This window comes from Euprymna scolopes, chromosome 10 (genome assembly GCF_053919585.1).
Source record: "Euprymna scolopes isolate OS-2025 chromosome 10, ASM5391958v1, whole genome shotgun sequence".
Lineage (NCBI taxonomy): Eukaryota > Metazoa > Mollusca > Cephalopoda > Sepiida > Sepiolidae > Euprymna > Euprymna scolopes.
The window spans coordinates 67,778,794-67,802,562 of record NC_136491.1 but is presented as its reverse complement, the minus strand read 5'-3'; the positions used below and the strand labels follow the sequence as shown (position 1 = coordinate 67,802,562).

At 32.5% G+C, this 23,769-nt stretch overlaps 1 protein-coding gene across 16 annotated transcripts in view; it reads left to right on the top strand.

Annotated features, from left to right (window-relative positions):
- The window catches only part of LOC145286048 (spectrin alpha chain-like), a 132,536-nt gene that overhangs the window by 32,652 nt on the left and 76,115 nt on the right, over positions 1-23,769 (top strand). For all 16 annotated transcript variants that reach the window (XM_080134683.1, XM_080134695.1, XM_080134693.1 and 13 more), the window contains exons 5-16: positions 6,283-6,366; positions 8,726-8,830; positions 9,660-9,751; positions 10,428-10,572; positions 11,367-11,483; positions 13,104-13,277; positions 17,274-17,375; positions 18,129-18,266; positions 18,556-18,666; positions 19,897-19,974; positions 20,581-20,736; positions 20,945-21,087. In XM_080134683.1, the coding sequence (XP_079990809.1) occupies positions 6,283-6,366; positions 8,726-8,830; positions 9,660-9,751; positions 10,428-10,572; positions 11,367-11,483; positions 13,104-13,277; positions 17,274-17,375; positions 18,129-18,266; positions 18,556-18,666; positions 19,897-19,974; positions 20,581-20,736; positions 20,945-21,087 (1,445 nt within the window). The remainder of the gene's footprint in view (positions 1-6,282; positions 6,367-8,725; positions 8,831-9,659; positions 9,752-10,427; positions 10,573-11,366; positions 11,484-13,103; positions 13,278-17,273; positions 17,376-18,128; positions 18,267-18,555; positions 18,667-19,896; positions 19,975-20,580; positions 20,737-20,944; positions 21,088-23,769) is intronic.

The following is a 23,769-nucleotide window of genomic DNA, read 5'->3' as shown; positions in this document are numbered from 1 at the left end:
AAATTAAAAAAATAAGAATAGAAATTGTTAGAATTGTGAGCAAAAGAGCACGGGCGTTTTCATTGATTCCTGAGAAATTCTGAGTGTGTCACAACTATAGACTGTAAATTTATTTAAATCAATGTTACTTTATTTACACCCCTTTCTCGCATTCAATCAATTGAAATGTTATGAAATATAAAAAAAATATATAATAACATGGCATTATCAGTTGGATGCAAACAGACATAGGATTCTTCATTCAAGCCTGGACAATGCCAAATTTTCTTGATAGTGTGTAGATGATACAAGGAAACAATTTTTTGGTTTTCTTCTGATTATTCACTTAATTTGTATGAATAATTTATTCAATGTATTAAATCTTTGAAACTGTCTTTTCTGGCCAACCATTATATAAACAGTATTTTATTAAAAAATTTCTTATGAAATCGCATATGCTCATCGAATTGTTTAATATATAATGCTGCTCATCATTATCATGCATTATTTTAGTTCATACAATCAACTATAAGTTCGAAAAGGGTTTTAACCCTCCATCTATTTCTAATTAATATGGTTGTTGCCTTTTTTTTAGAACCCAATTGAAAAACTGGTAAGTAGAGAGTGTGGCATTGCTGAGCTATTGCTTGTGGCCAAGTATCCAGTGTGATCAAAGAAATGAATGTTGCCTCAGGCCGCACATGTTTTATTTTTTATTTATTAATCTTGTTATCTCAACTGTTGTGGATATAAAAACAGTTCTATCCACGTTGTAAAGAAAGGGAGAACATTGAAATAGTTTGGCAACCTTTTTTTATCACTTGCTCATTTCAAGGAAATTACAACTGACATTATGATTGATTTTTAAACTTAATGAAAAATAAGTTATTTGTTAAATGTCAAGAAATTTATAAATGGTTCTGAATCAATTTTCCTAGATGAGGTATCTGCTTTATTTCTGGCTAATCAAATTATAAATTCATACTTTTTTCTAAATGTTTTTCATCTGTTTTTATTTTTTTTTTCTTGTGACATTCATTTGTTAAATTTCTGAATTTTGGATAATTTCATTATTTTTTCTGGGCACAATGGATTACTGAATGAAACAAAATTTACAAAATTGTTTATAGAACAAAACAAACAAAAAAATAGTTTAAACAAATCTGTAAATTTAAACAATTATCTCCAATTCTATTAAATGTAGTTCTTTTTAAGCCAATATAAAATAGCATCCTCTCTGTATATGCTCAGCTCCATTAATTCTATAAATGTTTTTATGTATATCTTAAAAATGGTGCAGGGGGAGGGGTTGCATAGAAATGTTTAACACCTATCGATACCAATTTGTGTTGTTATAATGACACTGCTTACCTATTTTGGGTATTCAACCTTTTCTACAATTCAGTGATACTTTGGCTAATACTCTAAAGTTGCAATTAAACATTTAAGGAACTGTTGGAACTATTACGGTTGTATTATTTGTAGAACTACTAAGAGTTATCTCCCTTAATATTGGAGGCAATATTCAGAATATTGATGTTATTTTGTTACTTCAGATTATCTGAAATTCTTAATTATGAAAAACACATCTTATGATAATATAATGTATTGTAAGTGCCGTAATAATTTATGAGGACTTCAAAAGATGACTTAAATGCCTCACTCCAAATTAATGTTTTCTGTAGTAGTCATGTTTCTGCAAAAAAAAGCATTCACCTTCCCTACTACTGATATAGTTAAATACTATTTTAAAATATGAATTGATATAACTGAAAATCTGAATATTTCAAAGTTTATTCCTTATTTAGAATATGATAAATGAAATAATTTTCTGTTTAATTTAATTTTGCATAAACGTTTTCTTAAAATTTTATTCTCAATAAAATACATTTTAATGATGAAATGATCTTTTTGCTATTATACTCATTTTTTTAAAATTCTCATTCAAACAGAAGAATGTTGGATCTTACATCTTTTTTAAGATTGATAAACTAAATAACTTTAGATCTAAATGAAAAAAAATTAATTTTATGAATGAAAATATGAATAAAAAATAGATTTCGAAATGATTCTTGGATAAATAAAAGCAATTTTAAAAGTATTAAACATGAAAATACTTCAAACAAGCATTTTTGACCTATGTGAAGAATTTCTTTTTGATATAGGTGATCTGTTAAATTGACTTCATAAGGGAATAGTAATGTTTATTTTAGCTTATTTGTGCCTTGCTTGCTAAAAATATATTGCTGAAATTTACAATGCATGGTTTTCAAAGAGCAGCATAAGAAAGAAATAGTTTGATTCTTCAAAAATTTTCTGAGTTTAACAGTGAATTAAACTAAAGCACAATGTTTTTTCTTTCTTTCTGTTAGAAAGTTTCGATCAAGTCGCATATTGTTTATGAGTTATTAAAACAATAAATCTTTTATATTACAATAAATCAAATTATTTTGATTTGAATGTAAATCTGAAACTGTTTCCATTGGCCTTAGTTATAAAGTTTGGTTCTGAAATGTTTTTTTTATTCTTCAATTTTGATGCTTATCATTTGCAGCTTAATATAAACCTAAAAACAGTAAAAATTATTAATTCAATATTTAAATCAAATCCTTAAAGAACTTGCATTTAAAAAAAACTTGAAATGAATTCATAATTAAAAGGTCATTGCTTTTCAAAACCAATGTCTTTTTCAATTAAAATCTAATTCTTATATTATGGCCATTTTATTTGATGTTCGCCTTTCTTTGGTTTCTGTTGAATGTAGTTCTGACATTTTTTTTTTTTTTTTTTTACACCAAAAATCTGTTTGCAAGGTGTGATTTCAACTTATTGATCTTCTTTTTCAGTTTACTCTTATTTATCCCCCCCCTCCCTTGTTCGTTCTGTGTGCGTATCCTTGTCCTTTCTAATACAAGTAGTGCAATTAATGCTAACCAATCATTTTCATTCATTAATGGTTGCAAATCGCCTACATTCTCTTAATCTTTCTCTTTGCTTGTTTGCAATAGAAAGATTGAAAATCACTTATTTTAAAAATAGACTTGTTTTAATGGACTGCTATGCCCAGCAAATAATCAGCATACTGTTATAAACTTGAATGTAGCTAAAAAAAGGAAGCATACTATTCACGGGCAAATCACTCTCTCTCTCTCTCTCTCGGCATGCTTCTCTACTTGTTTTTAAACAATGAATTTTAAAACAATTACAACTCTACCATACTTTTATTCACAACCACAGTTTTTCTCCCCTGCCTGTGTTTGATTATTATTCTAGTCTTTCATGTTTCTTAGAATTGAGACGTTAAAAAATCTGTTATCTACTTATTAAATAGTTTAATTTTTTCCTCCATTTGTCCCAATTCTGTTGATCTATTTGTCTTGCTTATAAGAAGCAAACAATGATTTGATTTTCCTTTTGAATATTTAATGAAATCTCATTCTGCTGTTGGTTTAAGGATGATTCTGTAAAATGGGTGTAATTAATGGATGAATAAAAAAAATTGAATGAAAAATGAATTTAAAAAAAAATGAAATTAAATAATGAAAAGAAAATAATAAAAGAATATGAATGAGTAATGAATGAAGAACACTTTGATTAAAAAAATTTGAAGGAAAAATGAGTGAAAAAAATGAATTGAAAATGAAAAAAAAAACATGATCATGTATCTTGTGTAGTTTCTGAGATTTAGACAGAAACACATACTACATATACAGATTTACTATTACCAAATCTAATGCTGTAATATTAATCTTATGACTCTAGTAATGCCAAGTACCTTTTTTTTTTTTGTTTTGTTTTTAATATAATAATAAAATAAAATAGTTATTAGTAATTAACACTTGCAAGGTTTGATTCTTGATTTTATTCCCTTATCAAAGGGAGGGTGTTATAAATATAGACACCTAAGTCCATGCATATGTCTATCTGATGCCTTACAGGAGTGGTAGATATCTAGTAACATCAAAGCGATTGGAGGGAATTGATGAGTGTAAGTTAGTTTCTCTTGCTACTAAAATATCTGGAGAGTTTACTACTTTGTCTAGATTAGTTCTAAGCCCTTGGATATTTGAACATGAGGCTAAAGAAGGGATAGCAAATTGGTTGTGAGTGTCTAGTTATTCTTGTATAAAATAGTATAATAAAGCACAGCAATGTTGTTTTCCTAATCAATGCAACATTTAACCATATCTGCTCTATGCAGGATATTGAGCATGCTGAATAGACAAATCTGTTCCATTTACCAGATATGCTACTGTATTATTATTATGTCCCCTCCCCCCAGACAACACTATTTTCTTTGTCTAGTGTACAACATTATAACAAAAGAAATTTCTTTCTCCCTAGCAACACTATTTAAACACACTATTTTAGTATATTGAGCACTTTTGGATTACTATCTACTCTATTCAATGCCTTGGATTATGATTTCCAGACAACACTAAAGAACAGAAGTTCTTTATTTCAGGCAACATTGTCTAAACACCTCTGCTCAGTCTAGAATGTTAATAAATATTATTAATTAATTATAAAGTTAAGACTTCCCGAGAACTACCAAAACCAAGCACAAAATTACTTTTGTTTTTATAAGTGAGGAGTGAAAAATAAAATTCTGCTGATCCCCAGAATAATAATGAAACCCCAAATAAAATTAAGGAGGCCTCCAAAGCACTAATAAAACCAAATGCCAACTCATTTCCTGTTCTGTATTAGTACTTTATATAATAGAAGATAAAATTTTATTATGAAACTTTTACAGATTTTGAAATCTTTCTAATACATTTTGTTAGCTTATATTACAAAACCTGATTATAAGTTCTTATGTGTGTGTGTGTATATATATTTTCTTCAGAATAAAATTATCTAACAATCAACTGGTATGGAAACCTTCGATTATAAGCTTTACAAGATATACTGGCAGTAATATTCTATAAGTACTATCTCACTTAAATAAAAATTGCTCGATATACAAGATAGAGCAAATAAATCAAATTTTAGTCATTCAATGAATTTTAAAATTTATGACGTGAAATGTTTAAATTTCAAATCAAAAGATAATAAAATAATAAAAATCTTTTGATTTGAAATTTAAACATTTCACGTCATAAATTTTTAAATTCATTGAATGACTAAAATTTGATATATAGATATATGTAAATGAAACATGTTTGACTTAAATTTGATTAAGTTGCAGTTAATCAAGGACAATTCTTGGATATTTTAGAATTCCTAAATAGATTTTTGCATTTCAACACTACGCATTTTAGCTGGCTCTTGGTGGTTTTTGGAAGCCATAAATCATAATTCATATGCTAATTTAGGAACCAGATGGAATTTTTTTTTTTTTTTTTTTTTCGTCCATCAAGGTAAAAAGGGGCAAATTACTGTTGTTTCCCTGTTCATACTTTCAAAGTTTCTACATTTCTAGTAATTTGTTCTGTATAATACTTTATTATACTTGGACTAATCTATTTTCCATGCAAACCTTTGTATTTTGCATATTAAATACATTCTGGTTCTTTTCATTTTTCCAGATTAGTTTTCTTCAACTTATAAATATAATATTCAACAGCTATTGCCTCATTGGCATCTTGAAGTCATCCGTCAATTGATGGTGAATTTGAACAGTTAAAATTACAAACTAATTAACAAAAAGATGAAGGGAAAAATGACTATTTTACATATTGCGTGAACATAATACCCCCCCCCCTCCAAAGAAAAAGTTTATTCTGTTGCTTAATGAGTACAATCCAATTTTGAACTAACTCCCTCCATCTCTCCTCTTCTGGGATTATAGTCATTCATAACATAAGAAATCATCTATAAATAATAGGCATGATCTCTTGCTCTACACTTTTTATTTTGTATTTTTGATCAATCCACTCCAATTCTTAATATCCTTCAAAAGTTGCAGTTGCATGGTATTTCTACTTTTTGGTCCCAGTTGAATTTTTACATTTCCACATCTCTTCCATATTGTTCTTGATGTTAGAGTTTGGGATGATTAACACTTGTCACTTTAAAGAAACCAATCTGTTTTCAATATTATTCTCTCGTTCTCGTGTAATTAATTTGTAAAGCTTTTCAATTCTCAGTGCAATCTTTGTAATTCTCCCTTAAACACAGGGATAGATATAAATATAAAAAATATATAAAAATAACTTTACAATTTGTTTCCCTTGTTATAAACTATTTTGTGTTTAAATTATATGAAAAATATTTGCTTTGTTCATCTTAATGTTAAAAATGTCTATAAATAAGAATATATGCTTTCTTTTTATTTAAGTTATTTATTTTGTTTTGCAGGAAGCATTCGTGACTTCAGAAGAGTTTGGCCAAGACCTTGAACATGTGGAAGTATTACAGAAGAAATTTGATGAATTTCAAAAAGTAAAGACTTCTATTTGTATTTGACTACTTGTAAATTATTTAACTTTTGTAATACATAAAATGTAATATACAAACTTTATTCCATTCCAATTTTACAATTATAATGTGACTGAGAAAATTTTTTAGCAACATAATCTAAATGAATAAATGCAAAAGTTTTGTTCATGTATCACATCATTAAAATGGCTCAATGTTATTGAAATCAAAAGAGAAAAAAAAAATCAAAACATCTAAAAAAAAAAACTAACATAAGGCAAACGAACGATGTTAAATGTAAAAATCGAAAAAACAAAAGAAACGAACGTTAAAGCTGCTTTAAAAAATCTGAAAAATAAAAACCAAAAAAAAAAAACATGTGAAAAATGGCTTGAATAAGCCTGTTTCGATATTAAAATTTAAAAAATCGGTGGGTACCTCGGTGTTTTGGGGTGTGTGTGGTCGGTCGGGGGTGGGGGTGTTAATGAAAACCTAAGAATAAGCGAAGTAAAAAAAAAAAAACAGAAAAACGAACGTTACATGAAAAATGGCTTAAATAACACTGCTTCAATATTAAAATTTAAAAAAATCGAAAAAAAAAAAAAAAATCTCACACCATGATTTGAATCCAAAACGTTTAATAATGAAATAATGCTCTAACCAACTGACCTAACACGACACACATGAAATTATGTCAGTTCTTCAAATATTTAAACTAAATTAGGTCATGATGTCTTCTGACGCATTCGTAGAACTGATCTCATCATGAGAGGACGTTTTTTGCTGACCCCCTCCCTGTAGAAGTGTTGATTTCAGGGTGAAAACGTTTTTGGCCAATTTTTCGATATTTGTTGGGCGAAGGATGGGGCTTTCATATGAGACCAAGTTTGTCAATTTTTGTTCAGTCTGTCGAAAGTTTTTAGCGGACACACAAACATACATACATTTTCGCTTTTCTATATATAGATTAATGCTTAGTGTTTATTTGTAATTTTATTGTTCTAGTTGTCAATATATATATATATATTATATATATATTTTTACAAGGTGGTCACCACTTATCAAGGCCCGTAAGCCACTCAGGGATAAGGGTTATTGCAAGTACAGTACGTTAGTGTGGAGATTTAATAAAGTGTCTACATCAGGAATTTGTTTACATTGGCCTTGAAAACATCCAGGTTGTAGTCAGGTGGGAAGCAGGCAGATGGAACAGTTCCACAGGTGTGCAGTTATAAGAAAGAAGCTTTGTTCATGGAATACGTTTTGATTTAGGCACAGATAAAGAGTGGGGAAAATTTTTGACATTGGATTCAGCTAGACGGGTGTTTTTCGTAAAAGATTGGCGAGGGGGGGGACCAGAGATTGGAGTTCAGACGAGCACCTGCCATGGAAATAACGATAAAACAAAGATAGGCTCGCAACGTCTCTTTTGTGGGAGAGAGGTTGCAAGGAAGAGAAAAGGGCATCCCCCACTAAGCCACGATGTCTATTTTGTACTCTGTCAAGGGAGGATAGGCTGTTTTTAGCAGCTCCTGCCTAGATATGGCAGCAGTACTCCATCCTTAGACGTACTTGACTTTTATATAGCTAGAGAATTGCATCATTAGTGAGATATCTTCTGGAGCGATAAAAGGATCCTACCATCTTTCCAGCTACCTTGTCAACAGACTTGATGTACGTGTTCCACTTCAGATCAGGAGTAAAGGTCAAGCCTAGAAGCTTGTCAAAACATGGGGCTTTTAGACAAGAGCCATCCATTTCAATTGATGCCAGATAGGGATCAGAGCGTTGATGATGTAAAGATAGGAATAGTATGTACAGTAGTTTTGTCAATATTCACAGTAATTGAAGTGATTTAATAAAACAAAAAGATAAAATAATAAAACCCTTAAAATATGTTCATTAATTCTTAAAGGAAATAATTTAAATCAAAATTAGTAGTTCTTAAAATGACAATAGATTTACAACATGACTTACAACAAATACTTGGAACTAGATTAATAGATGCTGGATAGCAGAAAAACATGCATTTTACATCTTTGTAAAAAGTGAATCTATTAATTTACTTTCTTAAAATACATAAGACAGATTTTGATGTAAATGTTCTTTTTAAATTTAACAGTATACTCATTTTCATTATAAAATGCAAGGACAAATTTAATGATGTGTCCATTTCAAATTCTATATATTAAAAGTTAGCTGAAAACTGAAATTCAGGAACTTTCTCAGTGATTTAGAATATTAACAATTTCAAATCATTTTCAATATTCAGAAAATTCTGTACAATGTATGGAAAGTAAATGATATTACTTTGGGAGATAAAAATCTACTTCAATATCGGATACATATTTGATTATATTAACAAGTTTTTCTCTTTTCGCAGGACTTGGCAAACAACGAAGACAAAGTGACCGAGGTGAACTCTCTTGCCGATCAATTACTGTCTGAAAGTCATCCTGATGCTGAGTTAATTACTACCAGAAGACAGGTAAGATACTTTTTAACAGATTCAAATCATCTGGGTTTCATTTAATTGTTTATTTGTCTTGATACTCTTAAATAAGTATTTTATCGCATTTATTCACTTATTAGTTCAGTCTTTCTCTTGTTTATTTTAAACTTATTTATTACATTTACTTTGAAATTTCATGTTCAATATATTAGTTTTAGTTAGCTCAAGATTTTCCAAATTTTCTTCCAGTTTTTTTAGTTTTGTATTTTAAGATCAATTTTGTGAAATTTCAATTAGGATTTACATCAGTAAACTTATGACAAAAAATAAAAGGTGGTCTGGCATTGCACAAAAGGAAATAATAAGAAAATGGTCTTATAATTCTTCTAAATGCAGTCATTTATTTTTACTTAAAAGTGAATCTTGGTAAAATCTATATAAAAATATTTTCTATTTCATTTTAATAATTTAATAAAATATAAAGAAATCAGAAATGTTTTTTTGTATCTTAATTTTTGTCAGAGCAATATATCTTGTATTTTAAATTTTTGTTTAGATTTAAAAGATTAGAAAAATTAAATGAAATGTTGAAGGTTTAATTCATTTTATACCTTTTAAATTGTTTCCATGGTGCAATAAAAATGCTTTTTTTTTCTTTTTTTTTTTTCTTTTTAGCAAAATAATTTCTAAATATAAAAAGTGTTTACTTTATTCTTTTGTCTGATAATCCTTTAAGTAACGGGACATAAGAAAGACTGTTAAAAATGATAGCATTCATTCTAATGAAACAATTTACTACTTGTTTTGATTTTGAAAAGAAAATTTTCATTACAAGTTTAATATGTTCTGCTCTTTATTTCTACAGGAAGTAAATGAAGCCTGGCAACGTTTGAAATCTCGTTCCTTGTTAAGACAGGAGAGGCTTTTTGGTGCACATGAAATTCAGCGTTTTAATAGGTTAGCATATTACCATTGTTTTATTCACTTTTATCATTTTTGATTAAAAATTAAATTGCAATTTAAGAATTCAATATTATCAGTTTAAAGAACCCACTTTCTTAATTGTTTTTGCTTAAAACTCATTTCTGTTTAATCAAATGGGTAAGAATATCATTTTCTCAAGCTTTCTTATATCTTGGTAAAAGTAAAATATTAATCACCTCACGAATTGTTGTTACAGAAAGATTATTAGTGAAATGTATTCACTTATGAGATTAAAATTATGATATTAAATGTTTTCTCTGCATTTTGCAGAATACAATTTATGTGCTTTCTCCAAGATCTTTTTCATCTCTCACTTTGTTTAACTCCTGAGTAATCTGCGAGTCGACAAACATTATCACACCATCTTATGATTTACCTCTTTTACTGATATTTTCTACTATTCCTTCTATACAAAATCAAATACATGTAAACCTTCAAAATATTGTGATTTCTAAATATGGTGTATTGTTTTTACCCATTTTAAGTTTTTGTTTTTTTACATTTGCTATTTCACATCCCTTGTGTGAATTCTGTATGTGTATTTGTTGATTATATAAAAAAAAAAAAACTTTATTAAACTTTGATACCATCAACTACTTGTGCCTTGTGAACTATTGTTTTCTATCAAATTGTAAACTTCACTTTTCAGAGATGCTGATGAAACTATTGCTTGGGTCACTGAGAAGGATGCTGTCCTTTCTTCTGATGATTATGGTCGTGATCTGGCCAGTGTACAAGCCCTCCAGAGAAAACATGAAGGTATTGAACGAGATTTAGCAGCATTGGAGGAGAAGGTGAGATATTTTTGGTTTTCTGTTTTTATTTTTTCTCAATATTAGTTTATTTTAAAAGAATGTTTGTAGAACTACGTCATAAGTATGTCTACATGAACAGGTTACATAACCAGATTACAGTTGATATTACCTTCTGCACAATATCACAAAAGAGTTTTGGAAGTTGATCAGTTTGCATAAAAGCAACAAGTTTGTTGAATAGTTTAGTTCTAAGGTTACATGCACACTACACAAGAGGCTAAATGTGAATAATCAAACTCATCACAGACCAAAGCGATTATCGTTACAATGATTATACACACTTGTGGTTACACAACTATGAAGATAACAACACGGGTTAAAACTCTCACAAACACAGCAATAAGCATATGCATGCATACCAAATGATATGAATCTATAGCAATTGTAATTTAAAAAAAATGTAAAAAATTTAATTCTGATCTTTTACCATCCTCTTTCATGAACACATATTTTGTCAATCCTAGAAATCTTGATCTAAAATAAAAATTGATTAAAATAAATTCATTTACGAAATTAAAAACAAAATGTAAACAAAGCTTGTATCATAATTGCTTAATATTTGAATGTTATTGAATTATAATTAATTTTCCATTGATTTCTTGGCAAAATTATTTGGCTTTGGAAATAAAACCAAGCAAGATCTAGAGCAAATATAGAACCTTTGAATGAATAGTGTTGGACTTGGTAAGAATTTTTCAATTTGATTGAATTTCATGATCTAAATAGGATCCTCTTAAATAATATTTATAATAGTTTTATCTGCTTTTATTAAGGTGACCTCGCTGGGAACTGAGGCAAAACGTCTTGAAGAGATCCATGCTGACCAGGCTCCTCAGATTGAGGTGAAGCAGCGCGAGATTGAAGAAAACTGGCAGAGCCTTCGTGGCAAAGTAAGTTTCCATTTTTATCTTTCATGTATATAACTGTCAAGTATATTTCCAACTGACTTCAATGTTTAGAAGTATTATATCACCTGGTTCTATTACTTTCTGTTGCATTTTTTGTTTGCATCTTCATTATCTGAAAGTCACTTACAGAAAATGGCAGCATTATGTCACCATGTTTATAGCTTTTGATTCATTTTGAATGAAGTTTTCACGCCAACATAATTTTTATCTGTTCAATATCTTTGGGTGTGAGCATATTGTGATGAGTTGGAGACCTTTAGAGTGAAGACCGGTGTTCGACAAGGATGTGAACCCTGCCCAACTTTCTTCAATTATACTATTGACTTCATTTTTAATCACACTTCCCAGTTATGAGAGAGTTGCAGTTAGAAAAGAAGTGAGTCTGTTTGACCTGCCTTATTGTTGGAGTTGACCATAGATGAGGTGAATATTGTGCTTAACAGGCTGCTGAATGGTGCTGCAGTAAAGGATGGGGAATCATTTGTGTACCTTGGTTCTACCATTGTTCTATCTGGGCAGCATGTGGTAGAAGTCAGCTGCCAAGTTGAGGCTGTTAGATACTTTTTATACCTCCAGTGGTTCTTATGGGGACATAGATTTCAATAAAGGCAAAGGCATATTTATCAATTTTGTGATCTGGTTAATTCATTTTTATTGCTGAGACACTCTTTAACCCTTATCCTCGGGTGGCCTCTTGGCCTTGATAAGTGATGATGCCTATGTAAAAAAAAAAAAAAAAAAAGAAAAAAAAAGACATTGTCAATGAGGGTGGCTGATCAGCAGAAGCTGGAAGTCTTTTGACAATGACTACCTCCCCCATGTCTTGCTTTGCTAGCAAGCCAACTGTGCCTCAACTGTTGCTCTTGACCAACTCTTCAATTTTAAGTCTCTTCTCTGTTGCAATGACATCTTCCATGGTTTGGACAGGTAGCTCATTGTCCAGAAGGAGAGTTAATTCATAATGTAATACTCCCTACGCCTCTATCTGAATGATGCAAGCATGTTGGTGAATAGTTGAGGACTTGGACAACAATAATCAAAGATGACAGCTGAACTCTCATGTCAGCCTTTGGTGGTGGAATCCTGAGCGGCTAGCCATTTCATGCAGCCTTGCTCAGGCTAGCCATGCATGATTGCTATGATTTAAGATGTAATGCATGCCAGGGAAGAAGATAGATGAATGCTGTTACAACAAAAACAACAAATTCTTATTGAAACGATAATGAAAATTAACAGGAAGATTGAGTTGTTTTATGGTCAAGTTTTTTCTAATATTGAAAAGTTTAACATTTCTTACATAATACTGAACTAGTTTTTAATTTAATATTTTTTTTAATATTAAAAAAATATTCATTCACTAAAAACTATTATCCTAATAGAAACATCCTATTAATATTAAATTATTTTTTTATTAAATAATTAATGTTAATGAAGTAAATTTAATGTATGCTTTATGAATGAAGAAAATTAAAAATTAATTCAATTTTAGTTCTATTTTTAATTCTTCAGAAAACTATTGATTATCACCAAATTTTAAATATGAAAATGCTGCTGATTTTTCCATGTTATGGACACATTGTCTGTTGAATTATTCTCTTTTAGGCAGCTGAGCGAAAATCTCGTCTTGATGATTCTAACAACCTGCATCGCTTCCTTGCTGATTTTCGAGACTTGATCTCTTGGATCCACGACATGCGTGCCATCATCTCTGCTGATGAACTTGCCAAAGATGTTGCTGGTGCTGAAGCTCTCCTAGAGAGCCATCATGAACATAAGGTATACATTTTTGTACACTTCAAGAATTTATCTTATTTAGAGGGAAAGTTTTCTTTTTTTTTTTCTTAATTTTTTTTAAATTTCCCATGTTTTATATATCGTATAAATGTACCAACGACATTCAGTGAGTGATGTCACCAGATTTATTTGCTCTGGGTCTCGGTTGGCCGCTGGGACTAGGATGTTTCTTTGGCGACAGACAGGTTGCCACTCTATCCACGTTGCTTCTAATAGTGTATAATTCGTTCAACCTTGGCCTAAGTCAGCATCACTGGAAAGTAGAAGTCATTTCAAGTCAAAAGAAGAAAAGAACAACAAGTTGATAACTGCTCTTTTTGTATAAAAAAACAAAAACAGGATGATTATTCACTGAAAGTTACAAAACTGATCATTCATAAGTTTCTGACTCAAGATGCAAATGCTCAGGGACTTCTATTAGTTAAGTTGAGGCAGTCAACCCTAAACATGGGGACTTGTCTCTTGACAATGTGGATTCAGTGGCTTCGAACCAAGTGTGACTTAAGTCAAGGGTTTTTCTTTTCTCTGAATGGTGTGAGTCCTCCCTAGCAGTCAGGCAGAGTGTGTCCTTGAGGTTATTTTTGCATTTTGTTATACTGAGAATCAAGTGGGCTTGAACGTGTCTATCAATCCACAGAATTTCATTTCACAATTCTTCGTAAACCAATCTCAAGACAGTTTATTTAAATTCTCAAGCTCTGAAAAATTTTCCCCCTCTTCAAATCTGCATCTCTGACTGTCACTCTCAACAAGACATCCTCCATTAGGTCTCTGCCCTTCACTATCACTTACATGAGAATCCTTCCTCCTCTTGCTTCATTTAACATTATTCGTTAAGATTAACCACCAATGTGGGGGCGCAGAAATACCTGGATTAGGACCCAGGCGCGGAGAAAACATTCTCGGTGCTGATGGACCCGTAGATCTTCCCAGGTCATCCGTCTAGGAGAAGGAAAACTCTGAAGCTAAACCTAAGGGGAGGAAGGCCTCTCCAGTCTTGGATGACAGCCTTCCTAGAGCTGATGACTCAAACAAATTACCGGTCTGCAAACCTAAACTGCTTAAGGAGTAGATAGGCACTGTCTATCGTCCGGCTTCTATACTCCTTCTTTGCCTATTAGCTAGGCGTAGAGGTCGCATCACAGGGAGTCGACAGACCTTCAGTGGTCGATCTTGTTTCCTGGCTAGGGTAATGAACACCGTTTTCCCCACTCCCGACACATCCCATCCCCTAAACTGGGCACTTGGGAGTGCTTGAATGCTATAATGCCAGTACAAGTAGATTGGGTTGAGGGTACCGGATAGACAGTTCCTGGCTGCTGTTCCCGACTGGTAGTACAGGAGCCCTAACTCTTTTGTAGCGCTTAAAGCGGCTGCCCCATCAACAGTTGTATAATATCGGGTTGTTTGTAGTGCCATGTTGCGCATGGAAAGGGGCCCTGCACTCGTCCCTGGTGGGCTATGCCGAGGCCACAATTCTAGTAGATGGCAGGACAACTGATGGTCTGCTTGTGTTGCATGTCTGGTATTCTGCATAACCACTTGTTCAGCATCCCTTACCTAAACTGAAACTCTTAAAAAGAAAATGACAGTACAATAAAAAAATTATGCTAAAACCAGGCCCAAACTCAAACAAAACCAACCTGCCTTCTCCCTTGAGGCTTGCATTTACGAACATCCATGGGCTTAGAACTAATTTAAATGATGTCGAAGCATTTTTCCTAACAAACACCCCGGATATCTTAGCACTAAGTGAGACTAACCTACACTCCTCCATCCCCTCTAACTACTTTAACATGCCTGGCTATCTCCCACTCTGCCGTAAGGACTCTGACAGACATATGCACGGACTTGGAGTCTACATTTGTAACACCCTCCCCTTGACTAGAGAAACAAACCGGACGATCAAGCCTTTGTGCTTTAGACTAAACATACAACATAACATTAGCTACTTTTATTTTCTCTACCACTCTCCCTCGACCCAGGACTGCACCATAATAAACAAAGTCTCTGACAGCATACAGCACTCTCCTTCGACACTAGCGCACAAGTACATATATTTGGTGACTTTAATGTTCACCACAAAAACTGGCTTGGATTCTCTACTCGCACAGATGCAGCGAGTAGCACAACACATAGCTTCGCTATATCTCACTCCCTATCACAAATTGTTACGTTTCCAACCCGTTTCTCTGACCAGCAAGAACAACACGCATCACTTCTAGATCTGTTTCTGACCACAGTTCCCGAGGATTGTATAACAAAAGCCGAGAGCCCATTCGGGAATGCTGATCATGCAGTGATAATAGTTGAAATCGCCCTAAACTCTAGACCCAAAATTGAAGAGCCAGTGCTGAAAACGAGATATTATAAAAAGGCTGACTGGGAAGCCATCAAAGATCTTATCAGAGATGCCTCATGGGGAAATATTTTTTCTCCTCTTCCTGCTGAACAGTGCGCAAATGAGACCACTGGGTTCAAAACGGCAATTGAAGCACATGTTCCCAAGCCCCACTTCCTCCAATGGTTTACTTCTACTTTCGCAACTGCCATTGCTCAAAGGTAGCATGCATACCGCAGATTTAAACGACATAAGTCCAGTTCAAACAGACAGAAGTATATAGAAGCTAGAAGTAACGTTAAGAAAGAAATAGCGACAGCTAAGAGAGAATTTACTGAAACCACTAAAAAACGCATCGAAGCACAAAAATTAGGAAATCGTGACTTCTGGAACAACAGTAGTAAATAATGGGCAATCAACAATTCCCCCACTAACCAACAATCATGAGGTTGTTTGCTCAGCAACCGACAAGGCTAATATGCTTGCCAGTCGGTTTGCCTCAAACTCCACACTGGACCCTTCCAACCACCCACTGCCTGACTTTCCTTGTCGGACAGACGCCACACTAGACGATCTAAAAATCAACCCTGCTCAGATGCATGCTATCATAAAAAACCTTGACACTTCAAAAGCATGTGAACCCGATCTCATCTCAGCTGTGCTATTAAAAAAGTGCTCAGCCGAAGTAGCTCCAGTTCTCTCCAAACTCTACAACAAATGCCTGTTGCTTTCTGGGCTGTTGGAAAACTGCTTCTGTGGTACCAGTATTCAAGAATTCTGGCGAAAGAACTGACCCATCAAATTATCGCCCCATTAGCCTCCTCTCACTTTTCGCCAAAATATTTGAGACCATAATTAACCATGCTCTAGTCCATCACCTTACAGATGCTAAACTTCTGACTGACAAACAATATGGATTTAGACAAGCCCGTTCCACAGCAGACATCCTCACTGTAATCTCTGAACGTATATACCATTCACTGGACAAAGCGGGGGAGGGCAGAGCGGTAGCTCTAGATATATCTAAGGCTTTTTGACAGGGTATGGCATGAATATGATGAATTGATAAAGAAGAAATGTTTTCTTCTCTGATAATTGTATCAGAGAAGAAAACATTTCTTTATCAATTCATCATATTCCTAAATAATTGTGTGTGTATTAAATCAGTATCATAACAATCTTTCTTAACAATGCTTGTTCCTTCTATCATCATCATCATCATTGTTGTTACATCCAACAAGACTGTCACATAAACAGAACACAGAAAATTCTACAAAGAAAAATGAGACGCAAACATTTTTCTCCTGTTGGCTTTCCTTTGTTCTAGCCCCATTGATAATTATTATCCATTTATATAATACAGAATTTATTTATGCAAAACATGAGTATCTTTAAAAAATAAAAATGTTATTAAAAATAGTGTCTGAGTTTAAATCCATTATTTCCATGCTTATAAAATATTCTTTAGTGAAATTCACTATTGAAGGTTTTTCATTTTTACCAATCCTTTTTCTGTAATGAAAATTATTGAAATAGTTTAGTAATTAGTTGATTGAAAAAAAACTTGAGTATTACTTTGTCTCCAGCATGGTTGATTTTCTTTTTCATCAAGTAAAATTTTCTAATTTCTATTTCAGGGTGAAATCGATGCGAGAGCTGACAGCTTTAAATCTACAACTGAGGCTGGGACTCACTTGGTCCAATCGGGGCATTATGCTGCCGATGATGTTAAAGAAAAAGTAATTAACACTATTTCTCTTTTGCTTTATTAAACAACTGGATTTTTACTTGTTTGTAATTTCACAAAATTAGATATAACAGTTAATCACTGCACCTTGTTTAAAGAAATCGGTATTTAAAAAAGGAAACAGTGTTCAAACTTAAATCCAGTGAATAGGAATAAATTTTTATGAAATAAGAAATAGTTTGGCATTATTCTATTTAGTATTGATATGTTTCTTTATGTCCATATTTGAGACAATGGATTTTCTTGTTTGTTACTGGTTGAATGCTTTGCAATTTAACAGTATTGAATTGAAATACTTTCTATTTGCTTTACTCGATAGCAATTGCTTTAAAATTCTTTCAATCAATGTTTTTGTCTTTTGCTGCATAATATTAATTAACTGTCTGTATTTAGCCAGCATTGCCTGAGTGAAGACATCTTACTAGATAGAAGACATAGAGATAAATAATTCAAAATGTAGTCCCATTTGCATTTTTTTAATAAGATTTTTAAAGATTTGTTTTCATTTATTTTATTTTTGATTTCAATAAAAATTCAATTAATAATAAATAATTCAATATCAGTTTATCAAAGTTATGTATATGAATATGTATATGCAACATCCAAAACCTTGCCTATTAGTTTTATTAATACAAAGATAACTTTTTTGTTATTGAAGTTAATATATGTAAATTATAAGATGTAAAATAAAATTCTCAAAACAAATTTTTACCATTAACTTAAAATTCTTTTTTTATGTTCTCAGCTCCAAGAATTGGCTGTTGAACGCAACAATCTTCTTGAGTTGTGGGAAGAACGTCGCATCATGTATGAACAATGTATGGACCTTCAGTTGTTCTACAGAGACACAGAGCAAGCTGATACTTGGATGACAAAGCAAGAGGTGAACAGCTTTTGTTTTAAATGTTTTGATTTTTTTTTTTTTTTTACCTATGTGTTTAATAAATCTTTAAAGCATTGATTCATTATATAATTGATTTCTTAGAATATCTATCATTAGTAACTTTAATTTCCTTGAATTATAAAATTCTGTTTTTATTTATGATTGGTTTTGTAAATTTATTAAGAGAAAATCTTGTTTGATGTTTTTTTAATATGAATTATAGTTAAAATTTGTATTCTGTAATGTTGTCTATACATTTAGTTTATTAATTTTTTGTTTTACATTTTAGGCTTTTCTTGCCAATGAGGACCTTGGAGACTCTCTTGATAGTGTAGAAGCTCTTATAAAAAAACATGATGATTTCGAAAAGTCTTTAGCTGCACAAGAAGAAAAAATTAAGGTATTATTTAAAGGTTCTAAATGTTTATGAAATTTTTTTTCTTTGATTTGCTATGATTTTAGCTATCTGGCATAATGAATGTTTCATAGTTTCAAGTTTTTGGAATGTGAAATGAGAAATGATTTATTTAAAACAGAATACTTGAATCCATTTTTATTTGCTAATAGCGTTTATATTAAAGTGATTTAGATTACTAAAAAAAAAAAATGTAAGAAATTACTCATCCTGTTCAAAAGATAAAAGTGTGCATCATTCTTGGTTGAGTTCTGATAGTTTTTATCACCAATTAAATGTTCAGTAATTCTTTCCAAGTTTACTATGATTTTACAGACTTTGACTGAAATATATGCCATATTGAATTGTCAGTAATTGATATACGAAACAACTCTTCTGCATAGCTGATGACATCCTGACCCTTTTTTACAACCAATCATTCTCAGTTTTCTTACTTGCTTATTTAAAAGCCATTATCCCCTTCTACTACAGACACAGCACACAAGGCAGCAATGGCGCTTCATCTAATGGGAATGATTGTACCCACAAGAAGCAACAATCAATTCATTTTACATATCAGTTCCATCAAATTTATACATTTGATGGTTAAGATTAAGTTGCTTTTTTTTTTTATTTATACTCCTATCAACATCCCTATAAAAAAAATACTGCACAATCTCATTTAATTTGTAAATTCCGTAGTAAAGAAAGGGGCAGGGCAGTAATAACCTTACTGCATGTAATTTTGAATAAAAATGGAAACAAATGATTCCATTGAAAGTAACTTTGGGTATAGAAATAGAATAAGATCGATCGATGGATACACCTCATATTTTATTCTGCCCATCATATAGTCAATTTCTCTAGATTTTAATTCACTTGAGTGTTAAACATTTTAAGAAATTCTATATAATTGTTTGAATACAGAAGGTATGAAAGCTAAAAAAGTGTACTACATTAATCTTATTCAATTCTCATTTTTATTTAAATCGTAGATGCCTTCTACATAATGCAATGGCCTTTTTATTTATAAATAAGTTTGACCTTCACTGAAATACTTCTAGCTGACTAGTTTGCAGGTTAACTTGTTATGTTTTAAATTATAAAATATGAATAGATTTAAAATATTGTCTAAAAATAATTTTCTTAATTTATCAAGAATGCATTGTTAAGGCATAGGAATATTTTATTTCATTTAATGTAGACTGTTTTAAAATAAACATTTTTTTTATGCAGGCTTTGGATGAATTTGCTTCCAAATTGATTGAAAGCGAGCATTATGCTCATGAAGATGTTGCGGCACGTAGGGACCAGGTGAGTGAGCACTTTTGTTGATCTTAGGAGATCTTAGTAATGTTCAAAAATTTGTTACTCATTCAGTTTTTGGAAAAATGTTATACTTTAACTTCTCAATAGAGACATTTAAACGTGTACACCTTAATTTTTATATAGATGCTTTAAAAAAGTTTTTATAATAAGATAAACTTGTGTTCTATTCCATTAACTGAACCAAATCTTTCTAACATATGCCATACTGCAAGATCTTATCTTAAAGAATGTGTAAATGATGTATAATTTTGAGTTTTTATTTACATTCATTTTTTTCATTTCCGTTATTTATGAAGTGTAAATGATGTATAATTTGGAGTTTTTTTTAATATTTTTTTTGTTTTTATAGTGAATCAGTTTCTCAAAATATCTATTAAATACTTGTTAAAATCAACAAAATATTTTATTATTGAAGAAAATATAGAATTTAAATTAAGCCAGATATCAATTTACTGAGTACAACTGGTCACTTGGTTGACTAAATCTTCCTACAAGTTAAAATGTTCTTTAAAAACTTGATAGAAGTAATTTAGAATGATTTTTTTTTTTTATCTGAGAATATTTTTCAATCTTTCTGTTTTAATATTTTAGTTATTAGATCGTCGTAATAAATTGTATAAAAAATCTGGTGAACGCAGAGAAATGCTGGTAGCTGCATCGAAATATCAAATGTTTGAAAGGGACTGTGACGAGACCAAAGGCTGGATTAATGAAAAACTAAAAACTGCCAGTGATGAAAGCTACAAAGTGAGTTCATTTTCTATTGTTTTATAATTTTCAGCTAAATCCTAAACTCTGCTCAGTATGATATTTTTCTATATAACTATTTTTTTTTTCAATCTAATTATTAGCATATATAAATTACAACTTCACTTTAAAATGATCATTTTTATAACATTTGTTTTGGAAAAAAAGAAAAAGGATTGTAATTCACTTGCAACTAATTTCCTTTCAGGATCCTACCAATCTACAAACAAAAGTCCAAAAACACCAAAATTTTGAAGCTGAACTTGAAGCCAACAAGAGTCGTATAGATTCAATCAAAGAAACTGGGGAAGAACTTATCAATGAAGATCATTTTGCTTCCGAAACCATCAGGTATTCTCAGTCAAAAGTTTCTAAATTACATGATTTATCTGGATTGGTTTTAGAATTTTATTTTTTTTAAATACAAAATTACAATTGAATTTTGTTTGAAACCTTTTCAGTTTAATTCATTTTTATTTAGCACTAGCGGGGATACCCGGCGTTGCCCGGGTGTTTGGAGGTGTGTGTTGGTGGGTGGGGGGTTAGATTAAAACAACCCTGTTAAAAAAAAAAAAACGTTGGCCGGTTGTTTGGAGGTGTAAAAGAAAAAAAATAGTTTTAGTATAAAGGTAGGCTTGAACCCCGAACGTTTGACGCGGAGGTGGAAAGGAAATGGAAAAAAAAACCCTGCGACCTAACCATCTCGACCACGGGAACAGATGAATTGATAAGTGTGTTAAGTTGACGTTTATAAACCGAAATTAGCAGGTGCGACAATGTCAAGTTGCGGAAGCCAGTTTCTGTTTTCCCCGCTATGCGGCGATCAAACAATAAAAAAAAAACACAAAAAAAACTAACGTAAGGCAAACGAACGATGAAAACAGAAAAACGAACACGTAAAAAATGGCTTAAATAAGCCTGTTTCGATATTAAAATTTACAAAAATCGGTGGGTACCCAGGTGTTTTTAGGTGTCGCTAAGAATAAGTGAAGTAAAAAGAAAAGAAAAAGCAGAAAAACGAACTTTACGTGAAAAATGGCTTAAATAACACTGGTTCAATATTTAAATTTAAAAAAAATTGAGAAAAAAAACATCTCATACCACGATTCGAACCCAAAACGTTTAGATAATGAACCAAGGCCTTAACCAACTGAGCTAACGCGACGTACATGAAATTTGTTCGGGTTTTCAACTATTTAAAGTAAATCAGGTCACGACGTCATCTGATGCATGCGTAGAATCGGTCATTGTCACGAGAGGACCTTTTTTGTTGACCCCCCCCCCCCCCCCCGGCCAAAAATTGTCGATTTCGAGGTTAAAAAGTTAATGTTTTTGGCCAATTTTTCGAGCAAAGGATGGAGCTTCAATGTGATACCGAGTTTGTGAATTTTCGTCGCGTCTGTCGAAAGTTTTTAGCAGACATACATACATACATACATACATACATACATTTTCGCTTTTATATATATAGACTAGCGAGGGGTGCCTGGCGTTGCCCGGGTGTTTTTCGGGGTATGTGAAAAAAACCCGAAGCGTTGACGACGCGCAGTTGGAAAATGGTAAAGTGTTAAAAAACAAACAGGTGCGCGTTTTTGATTGACGTGACGGCGATAGGTATTCAGCAGTTACGATTTTGTGTGGGACAGTTTTGAATAAATCGGTTTGTTTGTTTTTAAAAACCCGCTCCCTGTTTATTAGGAGGAGCGAAATGAAAGCTACAGTTTGATATGACGAAGTCGACATTGACCAAACTGGCTCTGGGCCTGTTGTATTTATTTGCTTCCCCACTAAGCAAATCAGGCACAAGGCCGTTTTTTAATGTGGAGAGAGAGGGAGGGGAGACGGAAAGGGGGGACCAGCTCCTGAGAGGTGGGAAATGGGAGCTGGATAGTAACTGTTGGTCTGTAGGGTGATCCCTACATTGACCAAGGTCAGATATGTGGGGTTACCCCCACATATGGTCTTTGCTCGTCTTTGCTTGCAGCATCTGTCGGAACAGATACTACACTTTGATCTTGTCGCCCGGCCCCCGGAGGGCGCGCGAGCCTGTGGGATTTATTTGCTTCCCCACTGAGCAAATTAGGCACAAGGCCGTTTTTTAATGTGGAGATAGAGGGAGGTGGGGAGGGAAAGAGGGGACCAGCTCCCGAGAGGTGGGAAATGGGAGCTGGATAGTAACTGTTGGTATGAAGGGTTGCCCCTACAGTGACCAAGTTCAGATATGTGAGGTTCGCTTTTTTTATACCGAAAACCGAATGTAACGCGTGCCGATGCGGAAGATGTGGAATAATTAAAGTTTGAAAGTCAATAAAATTAAATAGATAGGCGAGCTCCGTGGGTAACTCGTAGATATTACAATTTATAGATGATATAAAAAGTTTTAAAAAGTTGTGAAGCGAGCAAGCGCTTCTTTGAAAGAAGCCTTTCGTGGACATCGAGGAAAAGCGAACATACATACACACATACATTTTTGCTTTTATATATATAGACTAGCGAGGGGTACCCGGCGTTGCCCGGGTGTTTGTAGGGGTGTGTGATGTTAAATAAAAAAGAAACCGGGGGAAGGGGGGGGGGGTAGGATCGAAGCCGAACCCCTGAGGTGAAGTTTGAAAATAAAATCGGCCAGCCAGAAGTGAAAGATGTTTGAAAGTCGTCGAGCGTTACGACGATGACGATGTAAGCATTGTTATAAGCGAAGTAAGGAAAGAAAACGTTTTAATTAAGCGGGGGGGGGGGGGGGTAAACACAAATTAAAACAGAAAAACGAACGAACGTTACTTGAAAAATGGCTTAAATAATACAGGGTTCAATATTTAAAGGTAAAAAATCGAAAAAAAAAAAAAAAAAAGAAGACATCTTACACCACGATTTGAACCCAAAACGTTTAGATAATGAACCAACCCTTAACTACCTACGCTAAAGCGGCGTATATAAAGTTTGTTCGGTTTATCAACTATTTAAAGTAAATCAGGTCACGACGTCATGACGTCATCTGACGCATGCGTTGTTGACCCTCCCCCCTGTCGAATCTAT